This window comes from Sus scrofa, chromosome 15 (genome assembly GCF_054392235.1).
Source record: "Sus scrofa isolate SSC_HxYL_T2T_F1_AM1 chromosome 15, Sscrofa_HxYL_maternal_Yorkshire_Landrace_v2.0, whole genome shotgun sequence".
Classification (NCBI taxonomy): domain Eukaryota; kingdom Metazoa; phylum Chordata; class Mammalia; order Artiodactyla; family Suidae; genus Sus; species Sus scrofa.
The window spans coordinates 78,657,306-78,673,970 of record NC_139397.1 but is presented as its reverse complement, the minus strand read 5'-3'; the positions used below and the strand labels follow the sequence as shown (position 1 = coordinate 78,673,970).

At 37.7% G+C, this 16,665-nt stretch overlaps 1 protein-coding gene across 1 annotated transcript in view; it reads left to right on the top strand.

Annotated features, from left to right (window-relative positions):
• Positions 1-3,521: 3,521 nt before the first annotated feature.
• Positions 3,522-16,665, top strand: part of CYTIP (cytohesin 1 interacting protein) — a 68,113-nt gene continuing 54,969 nt past the window's right edge. Inside the window, exons 1-2 of the mRNA XM_021074749.2 lie at positions 3,522-3,611; positions 5,113-5,223. Of these exons, the coding sequence (XP_020930408.1) occupies positions 5,221-5,223 (3 nt within the window). The 5' untranslated portion in view covers positions 3,522-3,611; positions 5,113-5,220. The remainder of the gene's footprint in view (positions 3,612-5,112; positions 5,224-16,665) is intronic.

Genomic DNA, 16,665 nt, shown 5'->3' with positions numbered 1-16,665 from the left:
TAATCTCAGACCACTCTCTACCAAGGAGTTTCCCTGGTTTGGCTGGTAGCACCAGCTAGCTTGCTGTTGGTGGGAGCATCCTGCCCTCTGCTGGACCTGGCAGGAAAAAATGAATTTGCATTGCCTGTTAAAGAATTAATGAAGGTTGAATGTTTGAGATTTTATCTGAAAATAAATATTTGCTTGCATGGTGATGAAGTCTAATTAATCAAGGAATACATCCCATGAATGACATGTGGCTTCTTAGAAGATTTCCATGTATCCAGGGGAGAAATTTTGCATCATAAGCATACTTCTTGCTCACTAAACAGGGGTGCAGACTATATAATGCTGACATATTAAAAGAAATGTAAAGAGTCAGAGCTGCATCTCTAACAATTTTTATAGTATTCATGTTGTATATGACAGAAAGAATCTTGGGAGTACCATCAGAATGCCTGGGTTTTTATGTTAATTTCTGCAAGACACTAAGTCAATCAGAGATTCAGTCTCTTCATCTATAAAGTACATACTCACCTTAAAAGTTTTTTGTGAGGGCCGAATGAGCTAATAATGAATGAGAAAACATTTTGCTGCATCTACTAAAAGTCTGAGGTCTTAAATATGCATGCTGTGCACAGGTTCACACAAGAATACACATACACACATATAAAATATACAACACACACATAAAGTAGAGACATACCTCAGTGATATTGCAGGTTTGATTCCAAACTACTGCAATAAAGTAAATATTGCAATAAATTGAGTCACACAATTTTTTTGGTTTCCCAGAGCATACAAAATTTATGTTTACCGTATACCGTAGTCTAGTAAGTGTGCAACAGTGTTATGTCTTACAAAGGTTGATACCTTTAAAATAAAGAACTTTATTGCTAAAAAACATTAAACATCATCTGAACATTTAGAAAGTCACAATCTTTTTTGCTGGTGGAGGATCTTGCTTCAGTGTTGATGACTGCTAAATGATTAGGGCTTTGGTTGCTTAAGGCTGGGGTGATAGTGGCAATTTCTTAAAATAAGACAACAATGAAGTTTGCTGCATCAATTGACTCTTCCTTTCATGAACAATTTCTCTGTAGCCTGAAATGCTGTTTAATAGTATTTTATCCAGGGTAGATCTTTTTGCAAAATTACAGTCAATCCTTTCAAACCTTGCTGCTGCTTTATCAAATAAGTTTATCTAAAACAGTACATAACAAGAGTTCACACAAAATACAAAGCAACATTATTCAAGTATTGACTTTCCGAAATTTATTTAGGTAAACTAGAAAACAGATCATCAGTACTTCAAATCTAGAGAATGAAAAGAAAGCAGGATGCCCTCCAAATAATTTTTGTGAATGGCTCTAGAGGCAGAATATCTTTTACTAGGTAGTCTTTAACTCTAACTGCCTGTCATTATGTTCTGTACAACTTACTGGAACATTTACTTTTCTCACTTTCATAAAGAGAATAATAACAAAAATGAATTCTAAGGATGATCTTCTGCAGCAACATAATCTCTCCCTGTTTTCCTTTCCTCTTTTGTTCTGAGTCTTTCACTATCCCTCCATTCTCTTCCTGTTTGATTTGAAACCAGAACTAAGTAGCCTCAGCTAGTATTGTCACTGCTTTCAAAGGTTAATTCTTTCTTGTCCCCTGTGGCATTTCCACAAGTATACCATTTTCTCTTCAGTGTCATTATGATAATTGGAGTATAATATGATCCTGGATCATTTAAAGGGTAAAAAGCTGAATGACAATGGTGTTGACATTGCTATTGTCGCCTTTCAAAAAAAAATAGTAAATTTTGAACTTAATAATTTAATTGTATTCTCTTTATTAACAGCTTCTTTTAATAAAAGTTTTTAAGAATCCCATTTGTGCTTCACCTGAAGAGTAAACCCAAGTATAATTGATCACCTTACCAACTTCATTAAGTGCTATAGTGATGTTTTGTAGGAAATTCAAATTCAACAAAGTTTAATACTAGTCGCTAAAAAATATGAAAGAATATATTTATACATATTTAGGTTTTAGTTACACATCTGTTTAAATAAATATGTGATAAGCTTGGTGTGGGAACTAGAGAAGTAAAAACTAGATGTCATCTGGTCTTGAAAAATGAACAATTTTCCAGGTGGACAGAATGCATGTGTGCCTGCGTTAGAACCAGTGGTGTGTAGCCCTCAAGGCAGAGGGTTTAATAAGTATGATTTAGTGAAAATTATTAAAATCTGTGCTGTACTGAGAAAAATAGGGACATGAGGCTGAGGCTGGACTAGTAGTTTGTGGCCCAGTGTGGATGCTATTTAACTAAGATATGGAGCTTGAATTTCACGACACGTGTGTTAACTAACATACTTGAGTGCCAAATCAATATTATACCTCTGTTATACTGTGTTTAGTCAAGGAAGTGTTTATGAGGGAGGGAAGTTGGGTTTTAGATAGGGTTATAATTCCCCCTGACTTTCAAAACATGTGTAAGTTGCTGAGTGAGACTTGCAACGCCCCTAGATTTCATCAAAACGGGGTTGGGTTAGTGACTCCCAGGACAGACTAGAATCATTATCTTACATCTTTAAGACACAGCAGCTTAAATTCTTTTTGATTCATCAGAAAGACACATTTAAAAAAAGCAACGTCTTTTGTCCAGTTAGTCTTGGATAACCATATACCTTAAAATATCTGGAGTCCATTGCTTAAGGAGAAGTATTTAGAAACAACATAAGTCATTTTCTAGATCTGCCCAGCCATTTTGTCACATAAAATTTAAAAAAAAAAAAAGGTCAGAAAAAGACCCATGGATAAAAGCTCTCTGCTTCACCAAATATGCTTGCTCATATGATTAGTCATTTTTAAAAACCCAGATTATTTATACAAACTGCTTGGAATGATACTATGATCTTAACTCTTTTTGTCTGCCTACAGTAATTCCACAAACATTTAGGATTGCTCACAATAAAGCTTTGTTTATGGTGTCTTAACGCACTTTGGATATTCCCAATTTCTACCATCGTAAAGAGATTTACAGGTAAGTTGAGAAATTTTCTTTTGTGCGTTTGCTCAGCACTTAGCACATTATAGACATTCTGAAGGATGGAGAACATTCCATTAAACAATTTGGGCAAAATAAAATGTAAATAAGTACATTAAGTAGTATAGCCATGTGCTTAGTGCCCTGATTGGGCAAAAAGAGGGCATGGACTAGCATAAGAGCCTGGAGGAGCATAGATCTTGGCTGTCTTTCTTGTTTGTCCACCCCCAGTATCCAGTACAGAGTAAGTACTCAATAAATACCTGAGGTCTAATGAAACAATGAATAGACTCTTTTTCCTCAGGACTTTCCTTACAGTGGTTATCTTAAGGGCATAATAAAATAATTGCTCCATGACTACTTGGGCTCATGAGTTAATGTTTGCAAAGCACTTTGAATTTCTTGGGGAAAAGAATGGTGTTTTTGTTGGCACCATATCATGTTTGCAGTGGCACACAATTACTCCTCCTCCTCTTCCTCCAGCTGCCCACACTGTGCCCTCCTCTAGCTCCATGCTGGCCCAGAAGCTCCCAGAAGGCAGCCACACCGCTCTCAATGCCTTCTTCCAGACACCTCCAGCCCTGCAGGAGAGGTAGGGACAGAGCAAATACCGGAAAGATTTCTTTAAGACCTTGCAGAAGACTCTGGAGAAATGAAACTTGGATTGATCCTAATAATGCTTACAGCCACTGTAAGAGGGATTGCAGGCTATTGGTCAGCTATGGAAGAATCTTTGGGGGCAGGCAGGTTGATCCCTGAGGACACAGTATACTACATCCTGAAGAGGAGCTAGAGGGTGTCATATGGGCAATTGGGAACATGGACCGTAGCAGCTGGTTTCTAAGGTGTATATATATAGTTTTAGAGACACAATACAAAACCTTGACTAGTTACTGGCAGAAAACACTATAATGTTGTTAGAAGGGACTCATAAGATAAGATGGGTTTCTTTTATATGAAGGTGGGCAAAAAGTATGATTACTTTTTCTATTTTTTAATATTTGATGATGGAAAAAAATAGATTCTCTCTCACAATAGATAATCGTAGGTGGCAATGTTTTCCAATGTGTTTATTGCCCTGAGTTTTTGAAACTCAATCATTTAACAGTTCAAATGTGATTTGGAAAACAAAAGCTGTTTTCCATTAAGAAAGATTGCCCTTTACGGACACATTCAAGAAAAAGAAGTTTTTTGTTGTTGCTGCTGTTTGTTTGTTTTTCTTTTTGAGGTTACAATATATTTTCACCTGATCACACACAATGAATATCTCAAGGTAATTCAGGGAAAACTGGTTACAGGTGCAGAATAACTAGAATGACTATCAGTGACAGATCTTGCCTTCAAGGCAGGAACATGTCCTATTTTTCACAACTTTGAAAAGATTTGTTTTCCAAACCAAATCATGACGTTTTCTCTCTGTGTGGAAAAATTTCCATGATACATATTTATATGCTAGTTGCTGTATGTGTGGCAAATTTGCTCTCTCTAGAAATCATTTCTAGGGATTGGAAATGAACATTATGTGGATGAAAACTAATATGGTTACCTATTGAAAATATAAATCACATAAATGATGTCTGTTTTGTTTAAGAGAAAAGCTCAGCTAAGCTTGGCTTTAGCTGAATAGCACGAAGTTAACTAAAAGTCGTAAATTTTTTTTAGAAAAAATTGTGGAAGTTCCTTCCAAATAAATTGCACTTATTAATCTAAAAACAAAAGCAAGGGGATAAAATTTCTAGTTATATTATAGTAAGTAGCATTTGAAACTCTGAAAGCTTAGAGTCCCCATAAAAGCCACATATGAAACATTTAATTGGGAGTAACGCTAGATAAGAAATGGTTTCTTCTGCTACTTGATTCATTACAGGATGAAGCACCTTGATTTTCTATTTGTACAGAGCTTGAGAATCACATAGGCATTAATGAATTTTTGTGGTTTCTCTCTCTCTTTGTGAGGTATTTGACAGCAGACAGTTTGTCTTTGTCCTGAAACAAATAGATGGGAACCCCCTTCAGGAAAGATGAAGAGCGCAGCTGAGTTAGGGTGAGATCAAATTTCCTTTTTGGAATGTCAGTGTCCTGTTGCATTGCAGGGGGCTGTAAATTCACTTAGAGCAGACTAGACGATACCCTGATACCCCACATGCTCTGGTGTGGAGACCAGGAGGGATTGCTGACAGAGATTTGCCAATTAAACTTCTATGGTAAGTTTGACTTTGAAATATGCAGTTGATTCTTATTCTGTTCTTTTCTTTGATGTGGGAGAGGGGAGGAAGTAAATGAGTTTGAATGAAGTATTATAAAATAAATAAAATATTCACAGGATTGTTGCTGAGAATTCAAGTGTTTAATGAGTAAATTGGTTTGCTCTTTTCAGATTCTTCCCTAAATATTCTGAACTTCTACTTGTTGCTAGTGGGTCTCTTTTTATTGTTCTTCTTGTTATCATATCTCCTCTACTTTTTCTGATATCATATAGTCAGTAGATTTGATGATGGGGATATCTTCTATCAAGGCAAATGTTGAGTTTGTGACATCCAGACAATTTTTGGTAATAGAAAGATCCAATAAATACAGGAATGTGACATTATTGCAAGAAGGGAAAAATAGAAGAGGCTCACCTACAAAGTTGAAGGTTCTTATTATAAGAAAAGAAAAGAGGGCATTGGTGAGAAGCCAAGTTTAAATTGGCTGCGCAGTTGAGCTCAAACCTTATATTCTAATAATGAAGACAGGGTAAGGCAGCTAATGGAAATTTACCGTGTGTGTGCGCGTGCACCTGTGTGTGTGTGTGTGTGTGTGTGTTTGTGTTAGAGAAAGGGAGAGAAGAATTGCTTATTTTCTTATCTATCTCCACACTATCCTTTCTGAGGACAAGGACCCTGTTCTAAGCTCTGTATCATCTGTGAAGAATAGACAATCAGTAAAGAATTATTGAACAAAAAGTTATTTTTTTGTAGCTGTCACACACAAAAAAATTTGGCAAACTTGTTGCTTTTATGTGCTTTCTGTGATATAGGCCTGGGTGAGGTAATCTGAGCTCAGGCAGAGGCAGCTGGAACATAATCGAATAAGTTGCAGCCCAAAGGTGAGCTGTGAGCAGATCACGGAGTATTCTCTCAAATCCCCATGACAACAGTCACATTTTTGTGTTAAACCACCAGGGGTCAGGACATGGCCTCCAGGAAGGCTTTGGTGTCAAAGGAGAAAGATACAGGTCAATGGATCTCAAATGTTTAAGGATGGAAAGTGTTCAAGGTCTAGTTCCAGGGTATCACTTCCTGAGATTCTGTTTCAGGAAGCAGTGCTAGGTGGGACAGATAACCTGGAATCCTACTTTGTAAAAGATGCTGGTGTTGGAAGATGTCACTTTTGAGAAAAAGGTGTAGGGTCTCTCTAGCTTGTTGATCTCCTTAAAGGGCTGTTGGTTCAGAACCACTAGCCACGTGGCTCTGAGTGGAACTCAGGGCAGCTTGGATGAAGAAGCAGTGCCAGTGCCACCCAGACCTAAATTTGAATCCTCTGTGGCTTTGCACAAGTGCTTTTCTTCTTGAAATTCGGGTTCTTCCTTTTTAAAAGAGGAGAACCATATCGTCTACCTTATGGGATTTAAAGAAATAATGCACACAAGGCACTTAGCAGAGTGACAGGAGTGTAATAAAGCAAATAATAAACATTATCTCTTGTGTTGGGGAGAGAAGGAAATGTCGGTGATAAGTACTCTGAGGCCAGGAAGATGGTTTGCAGCAGGCAGAGCAACACAGAGGCTAGATGTTGGATCCTGGGGGTCCAGGGGCAGCATCTGAAGATAGATCCTAGACTGGAAGATGAATAAACACAAGCTTGGGAGACACACTTTCTCATCATTTCAAATGTTTCCAAAAAGTGGTTATGAGCAGCCCAGATGGCGCAGTTCACTGGAAATATAATTGATCCCCAAATAGTATTTAAGTCAATAGTTTAATTGATTTTCCTCAGGTAAACTATTATAAGAACGTCTAATATGGAACCAAGTGAAATGCATCAAATTCAGTGATTTGTTCATATTTTCCACCCACCCTATATAGAAGGAGTAATGAATGAAGAAAAGAATGGTCAAAGGGAGGAAAGGAACAGGGACCACAAATCAAATAGACTATCATTAAATGAAATCCTTTTTCTGGTAATTCAGTTCTATGTCAGACTGTTCTGAACCAGCTGGCTGGCTGGCATGTGGCTGCTGCCAGGCACTCTCCCAAGATGAAGCATGCAGAATAGAGGAAATGGAACTGATACCTCAGTTAGCTGCCTTATTTATTTATTTATTTATTCTCTTTTTAGGGCCACACCTGTGGCATATCGAAGTTCCCAGGTTAGGGGTCTAATCCGAGCTGTAGCCACCAGCCTACACCACAGCCACAGCAATGCTAGATCCAAGCTGCATCCATAGCCTACACCACAGCTCATGGCAACACCAGATCCTTAACCCACTGAGCAAGGCCAGGGATTGAACCTGAGTCTTCATGGATGCTAGTCAGTTTAGTTACTGCTGAGCCACAAGGGAACTCCTAGATGCCTTTCCTAAAAGACAAAGATGAAATGTATTGGTGCTTGAATGAACTAGCCAACAAGTTAATAGCTGAGGGATATGGACAAGTGGGGTTGAGGTGGGAGAAGACTTCCGTAGGCAAATCATTTAGCCTCTTTGAGCCTTATGTTCCTGTCTAAATGCCCTTCTCATCCTGGTACACTGTGATAAGGCAGAGATGGTGAGCCAAATCCCAACACTTTATTTTATTTTTTCTCACCTGGAAAGTACCTAATTAGGCTACCTAAGTTATCACCAAATACTAGCTATTTTGAGGAAATTTGTTTATCATGAACTACAAAATTTTTACTGTATTTTTTTTCCCTCCATAAATCCAAATTTCAACTTCAGTATGTTTTTATCCATGTCGTTAATTCTCTGGGTAAAGAATTATAATAGATAGTAATGATAAATAGAGAAAATAAAAGTACTGCTTATAGAAGACATTATTTTTCGAACATCTATCATCTGCTAGGTATTATGCTTGTCATATTTCATCTTTCACCCTTATACTAACCTTGTGGTGTTCTCATGGTCATGTTCCATGAGGATTCTGAGAGGTCACTGAGACAGCAAATAGCATAGTTGGAATTTGAATCTAGGGCTTTCTAATTCCGAAACCCGTGTTTCTACTCCTTTGATATATGGTAAATCTGCTGCACTGAGTGCATTCATAATAATCTTGTGTAGTTTGCTCTTTGAATCAGTCTCCTAATTTTTATTCAGAAGTACAATGCCAAGTATTTTCCTGTCCTACTCCTTGACTCTCCACCTGTGATCACTTTAGTGGAGGATTTCTGTTCTTATTGGCAACATTACAGTATTTTATTTACTTTGAGTAATGAGTTTATTGACTAGTCTGAACTTGCCTGGGGCTTGTACATGAAAGTAATGATTTATTTTTTCTTCTCCAATTATTTGAGCTTTGTGAAATTTCTCTTTGAGCAGATATCATGATATTCTTGTTTTTTCTAGATGGCAAAAAACAAAAATACAATCAGTTCTTTGTTATAAAAACCTAATCTCCATCCAATTTAAAACTGTTCCTCCAATATTATAGGTTAGAGGTAAGCTTTTGAAATCAGAAGACTAAGGGTGTGATGTGTCTTTGGGATACCATTTCTTGTTCCCACTTCTAGGCCACTACAGATTTGGGAGACTGGGGGCATGGAGGAAGGAGAAGAAAAGGGGGCACATCTTTCACATTTAATACTGTAGTTGTAGTTCTTCCTCCATTACTCTTTCTCTGGTTAATGTGCACTGGCCGGCTGAAGACCTCTGGATGGTAGGCATCCATACCAGAATTTTCAGGGGGTTCTCCGGAGTCTCCCCATTGCACAGTCACTGATATAGGAGATTCAACTACTTAGAACTCTAAAATATTATCCTTGTAAACATACTAAGCCTCCTGTTACTTGGGTCTGCTCATTCAGCAGCCAGCCCTTATGCTTGGAGCATGGCAAAATAATGCAAACCTGGCTATCTCCCCCTGAGTTCACTTGGCCCATGGACATGTGCTTGTGAGTCCCCCATGGCTGTACCACCTCTCTTCAACACATCTCTTTTTCACCTACAGTTCAAATAGGTACAGGGGTGACTGGCAAGGCCACTGCCTATGTAAATATCAAAGCCAGAAATGAAATGGCTGCATCCCTTACTATAGGCACTGTTCCCCAGCTTTTTTGTTTTGTTTTGTTCTTTATTTATTTTAAATTTTTTTATTGTTATTTCTCCAATACAATACTTTTTCTACTGTACAGCATGGTGACCCATCAGAATGGCTCTCTTGGAAGCCCCTGCACTTGTTCAGTGGTGAGAGATGTATCCTTATGGGAGTAGATGAAAAACAGGCAGCATCACTCCCTTCCCCCCTATAAAGGCTGCCTCACAGGTTTGGTGATTTCCTGCTTCTCTTTTTCCATTTCAGTCTTCCTTTTAGACTCCACTGGGGAAGGTAAGGGCACAGTTTGGGTGCCACTGGAGAGCACCATAGCCTTTTGCCTTAGTGAGCCTTGAAGGAGATAGTGACTCTAGTCATTCCTTCTCCGACTTCTTTATCCCAATATGGGGCCCTGCAGGTCATATCTGGGGTAAGAAGGAAACTTGCACCCAATAGCCTGATACTCATGGGGGCAAAAATTAATTGATGTAAAATTTGAGGGATTCTTGATGTGGCTCAGCGGTAACAAACCTATTATTCTTGAGGATGCAGGTTTGATCCCTGGCCCCGCTCAGTGGGTTGAGGATCTGGCATTGCAGTGAGCTTCAGTGTAGGTTGCAGATGAGGCTTGGATCTGGGATTGCTGTGGCTATGGCATAGGCTGGAAGCTGCAGCTCCAATTCCCCTAGCCTGGGAACTTCCATATGTCACGGGTGCAGCCCTAAAAAGCAAAAAAAAAAAAAAAATACAACTTTTCTGTGAAAGACATTGTCAAGAGAATGAATAGGCAAGACACATACTGGGAGAAAATACTTGTAAAAGACATATCTGATAAAAAGACTGTTATCCAAAATATACAAGAATACTTAAAACTCAGCAATGAGAATGAACAATGTGATTAATAAATGTGTAAAACAGCTGAAACAGATACCTCATTAAAGAAGGTATGCAGATGACAAATAAACATTTGTAAAGATGCCCAACATCATGTCATTAGGAAATTGCAAATTGAAACAATGGTGAGATACCACTATACACCTATTAGAATGGTAAAAATATAAAACACTGACAACACTAAATGCTGGCCAGGATGTGGAGCAACAGGAACACTTATGCATTGCTAATGGAAATGTGAAATGATACAGTTACCCTGAAAGACAGTTTGACAGTTTCTTACAAAGCTGAACCTACTCTTACCATATGACCCAGTAATTGCATCTCTTGGTATTTATCTGAATGAATTGAACAATTATATCCACATTATAGCTTGCAAGTGGATATTTAAGCAGACTTATTCACAATTGCCAAAACCTGAAATCAACCAAGACATTCTTCAGCAGGTGAATAAACTGTGGTATGTCCAGAAAATGGAATTTTATCCAGTAGTAAAAAAATGAGCTAGCAATCAAGCCAGAAAAAGATATAGAAGAATTCTAAATACATATTACTAAGTAAAAGAAGGCTATCTGAAAAGGCTGCAAAATGTATGATTCCAAATTTAGTGTATGATATCATGGAAAAGGTAAAACTATGGGGACAGCAAGAATGATCAGTGGTTGCCAGGGGCTGGGGAATGAAAAAATGAACCAATGGAGAACAAAGTATTTTAGGGCAGTGAAATTTGTCTGGATGACTCTACAATGGTGGATACCTGTCATCATGTACTTGTCAAAACCCATAGAATGTAATACCCAAAGTAAACCTTAATGAGAACTCTGAACTTTGAGTAATAATGGTGGATTAATGTGGGTTCCTTAGTGGTAACAAATCTCCTGGTGTGGAATGTTGATGGTGAGGAAGGCTGTGTGTGTATGAGGACAAAGTTTTTATGAGAACTCTCTGTACTTTCTGTTCCATTTTGCTGTGGACCTGAGTAGTGTAAAAGTCGCTTAAAATTAATTTATATTGAAATATTATTATAAAGAGTCATAGGTAGACAAGGTAGAGAAGTATGCTTTCTAAATGGATAAGAGATTTTTCCACTTTTGTATGGGGCTGAGTGACATTTTGTTATTTGACTCCTTCCTTGTGACAGTCAATCCCTTGCAAATGATAGAGGCATTCGGTTTTCTGCCTCCTCTATATTTCATACTCATTGATACTAATCCTGAGATAACTAGGTGGTGGCACAGGTGGGTGAGTAGAGACACTTCTTCCTGGAAACGTTCTCTTCGATAGTGCAACTACCTCCAGGGCCATAGAAAACTTGGCACCACAGTTACTGTTCTGAATGATGTAACTCTACAGTGACTCATTATTACCTAAAAAAACTGCAGTCCCCAAAAGTTGGGATTCTGTTTTCTGAGAACATTTTTTTCTGTGTTCACAATTTCAGTTGGTCTTTAAACTAGGTTAGAAGAAGCAGAGAAAGGCAAAATCGAAGCTGGCAAATTCAACATGGTATAGCTCTGAGAAATTTAGCTGCTTGGGAAAAACTGGCACTTGCCAATTATGTTAATATCCCATTTAGCTTTAGACACCCATCTTGTTCTGGGGTCTCTCCGAGTACCTTCTATCAAAATAAGAGATTTTTACAACTAACGAAGAGTCAGTTTTGGAAATTTCCTAGTTAGGTGTTAAGAACATGTATTTCTGGGTGATAGGACAATAGGTGATTTAAAATTATATTTTTTCATTTTCTGAAAAATATTCATAAATGTTCTTATGCAATTTTTATTATCAGAAAAATTAAATAAGCCTATTTTCATTTGAAAATAAAGGTTATCTAAAAAAAACCAGATAAAATAGGTAGGGCAATTTTGAAAGAAGAAAGTTGCAAGATGGACTTTCCCTGCTAACATAGAACAGCAATAATAATAACCAACACTTCTGTGATACTTTCTATGTGCCACTGTTCTAAGTTCTTTATTTTATTAATAAATTTAATATTCATGACAGTCTAATGATAGAAGTAATATTCATGTGCCCATTTTATAGATAAGGAAACTGAGTCACAGAAAGACCATAGCTAGTCATGGCTAGTAAAGGGTAGAGTTGAAATCTGAGACCAAGCACCAGTACGAGATAAACATCAAAACTATTGGAGTTCCAGTTGTGGCTTAGTGGGAAGGAACCTGTCTAGTATCCATGAGGATTAGAGTTTGATCTTTGGCCTTGCTCAGTGGGTTAAGGACTTGACATCACCCTAGGCTGCACTGTAGGTTGTAGACGTGGCTCCAATCTGGCATTGCTGTTGCTGTGGTATAGGCTGGCAGCTGTAGCTCTGATTAGACTCCTAGCCTGAGAACTTCCATATGCTGTGGGTACAGCCCTAAAAAAGCAAAAAAAAAAAAAAAAAAAATGCTTAATAGGACAAATGAAGCACCATAAATCAGTGAGACAGGGGATGAGTAATTTAAAATGCTGTTTTGGGAAATTGACTATTCAGTTTAAAAAAATTCAGTTTAGCACATTTCCTATAAAAATAATTATCCATTTTATTCCAAATAGATGAAAAAGTTAAGTCTAAATAGTTAAACCCAAATTAGTTGGAAGAAATATAGATGAATACTTATCTGATCTTTAAATGGAAAATGATTTTCTCAACATAAAAGCAATTAAAGAAATCATAGAGGAAAAGATTGATCAATAAAATTAAAGAGTTTCTGCATGTTTAAACAAAATGAGAAGATAACAACTAACATATTTAAGAAATTGTGACTTTATATATATATATATGAAAAATCACAAAAAAGTAAATAGAAATACTTAACAAAATATGAAAAAATATTCTTTCCCATGTATGTATATATATATATAACTGGGTTACTTTGCTGTACAGCAGAAATTCATAGAACATAGTAAATCAACTATGATAAAAAAATTTTTAAAAAAAGAAAAAGGAAAGTAACTTTTTCCTCTTTTGTAATATAAGAAAGGCAAATTTTCAAAAATTCAAGTGAAAACAAAAAATAAGTAGCAGTTTGCACAGAGCACATTTTAGCAAAGATTTTTAACTGATAATAATCAAAGCTGTCAGGAGTTCTGCAGAATAGATGGATGATTTCATGTTCAAGTTTTCTTTAGTGATATTCATTGAGAAACTTAAAAATAGCCATATTTTTCAAACCAATATTTTTTTGCATAAGGATTTGTCCTAAGAAAATTTTTGTGTGGACAAAGATTTATGTTCACATTTTTATAACAGAATTAATTCAAATAGTGAGATATTAGAAATAATATTTAATAAAATTGAATTAGTGATAACTAGAAACTATGGTATAGCTATAGGATGGACCATCACAGCACAATTAAAATCATGTTGTGAGTAGTTCTTAGTGAGAAAAAAGATGGTTATAAAGATAGGGTTTTAAGTGTAACATGAGAGGATACATAATTATTTATGCATAATTGTCTCATCTACTTAAAATTAATAACAACAAAAAGGACTAGTAATGTCATGAAAAATGTTAACAATTATTCATGGCGCAATAAAGAGACAAAGAAAAAGGGCAGATCATTGAAAATGGTGAAAGGCACATGAATATGATCTCAAATCTGATATCATCACAGAGTTGGAATGGAGAGTAGAGAAAACAAAAATATTAATTAATCAATTAATGATTTTGGCCAGATCCTTCAAGGCATTGGAGTCAATAGAACAATTGCAAGGACAGAAGGCCTATGCTTCTCTCTCAACATGGGGAAGAGGAGTGAATCCATCCCCTGAGATATGATGAAAACCAGTGTTTTCTTAAAACAAACTAGTTATCTGCCCAATGCAGATGTCATGTAGATTTATTTTTATTTATATTTTCTTGATTTTTAGGGCCTTACCTGAGGTATATGGAAGTTCCCAGGCTAGGGGTTGAATCAGACCCACAGCCAGCCTACTCCACAGCCACAGCAATGCTGGATTTAAGCCACATCTGCAACCTACACCACACCTCATGGCAACGAGGGATCCTTACCCACTGAGGTAGGCCAGGGATCAAACCCACATCCTCATGGATACTAGTCGGGTTCATTTCTGCTGAGCCACAACAGGAACTCCATTACATAGATTTTCAGTGTTACCTCTACAGTGTTAAGATGTTTTCAAATAAATGAGTCTTGGAATTCTGTCTCTAGCATTTTCTCTATATTTTGTTTAGGTCCATAAACATGCTTTCCAGTTTATGCTATATTATAAATTTTGGGAGGATGTAGGAAGTAGCAGCAAAAGTAGATGTAATTTGTCTATTAGCTGTTGCTTTTATTTCTCTATAGTCTAAAAATACAGAAGTTTCAAACTTTTCATACCCTCACATCCATTGGCCTCCTCTGTCTTAGAGGTGTTTTAAGGTCTAATTATTTTCTTCAAATGCTTTTTTCCCCCTGAAGTTGGCTGTATTTATCTCTTGCCTCTAGGCTCTGTTCTATGGTCAGGAGAATTTATTCCCCTATATTTTCAGTTCTCAGCTGGACCTCTTGGTTCTAATCAAAGCCTTCCAGTCAGGCCCTTACATGCTTGGTGTCAGCACACTGGATCCCTGATCCTCACACTCAAGTTTATATGTTCTCTTCCTGTCCTTCCTTGCGCCTGCCTGCCACAACCGAATTCCATGTGCCAGCATTGAGTGACCATTTAGGTAGGCATAACGGAAAAGAAAGTTTTTTTTTTTTAAATTCTATTTAAGGCACTATTAAAGTTTTCTGGTTAAAACATGAACATAATAGTTTATGTCTAATAAACTTGAATAATATATTTAAAATCTGTATTTTCTGTTGAATCTTTGTTGAACTATGTTATGCAGAGAGGACCATTTTTTTTCCTTTCGGTCTCAGTAAGATTCCATGGGGTTCCCCATCAGCCCAGGATGTGACATTCTGGTTGTTGGATCCCTGAAGAATATGCCAGAGTCCCAGGGCATTAAGTCTCTTGGCATATATATTGTTTTACTGCTCTGCTCTGTGGAGTCAGGGAGATGATGCCTGTGAGTTCACACTCCTCCACTCCCACTTTCATCTCCCATCTCTACTCTCTCTGATGGCAGTTTTGCTTGCTGCCAAATCCTGTGCCCCAGGTGCCAAATATTTAAACATAAGTGGTATTATACTATTTGCAGGGGCATCTCCTCACTTAACCTGTTGGTAGGATGGCTATGATTTTGGCTGCTGCTTTGTAAGTATAAAAGTCACAACCAGAATTGTTAAAATTCTAACTTAAAGTTGGAATGTCTCTAGGTAGGCTTCAATGCCTCTGGAGTCACTTTGTCTCTTCAGAAGTGGAGCTATATCAGCCTGTGGTATTACCATATCACATAAGCCCCTCTGTTGCCTCTTGTGATTCTTGTTGCTGTTAAACTTTGATGTAAACCCTCCACCAACCCTGCTTCTACCTTTAGCATTAAATCTTTCATTTAGCAAATATAGAGAGAATACCAGCCATTGCCAGGCACACTGTTAGGTACTAGAGATACAAGTGAAGAAGGAAAAAGAGACCCTACCCCGAGGTCGATCAGGAGAAATGTCCTAGAAAAGCAATCTAGAACCTGAAGGAGAGAAGCCTAAAGCTGTGTGGGTCTGATGCTTCCAGGTCCCTCTTTATGTGAGACACAGGCTTGAAGCATGTGATGCAAGCTCACACTGGAATTCCAGAAGCACCAGGATGATAGAGCAGTGAATCAATCCAAACCAAGCTGGGCCAGGCTCTGGCAAGCAATGCGGAAATGAAAATCATTGTTTCTTACTGGTGGTGTTTTGGTTTATTACAACTTTTTGGTGCTTTCTCAGTGTTACTTAATACACGTTACAAAGAAAATAGATGAACAGCGATTTCTTGTCATGAACAAAAATCACGAATGTACCTTGCTGGATGGATAGCGTTGTCTGGTATCTGACTGCAGATCTAACTTTCCTACAAGTTGGCTTGAGGCCTGTTGAGCGACTTCTTAGAATGGCCCCTCCTTGAGAACAGCTTAATTAGACAGGATCTGTGTGGCCAAAGTTGAAGTGATGCTGCCTTTTTTTCCAGAATGCCTTCTGAAGATCTTTTTTCTGCTCTAAAGCAGGCTTTACCAACTCAAATTCCTCGACTCTTACTATCCTAATGCTTGGCATAATAGCTCTTTATCACGATAAGCCTGTAAGGTCATGAGTCTCAACTTAACTTCTCCACTTTCATCATTCTTCTCCTTTTTTTTTTTTTGGTCTTTTTGCCATTTCTTGGGCCGCTCCCGTGGCATATGGAGGTTCCCAGGCTAGGAGTCTAATCAGAGCTGTAGCCACCAGCCTACGCTAGAGCCACAGCAATGCAGGATCCGAGCCATGCCTGCGACCTACACCACAGCTCACAGCAACACCAGATCGTTCACCCACTGAGCAAGGGCAGGGATTGAACCCACGACCTCATGGTTCCTAGTCAGATTTGTTAACCACTGCGCCACTACGGGAACTCCTCATCATTCTTCTGATGGCATTCCAAGTGTCTTCATTAAT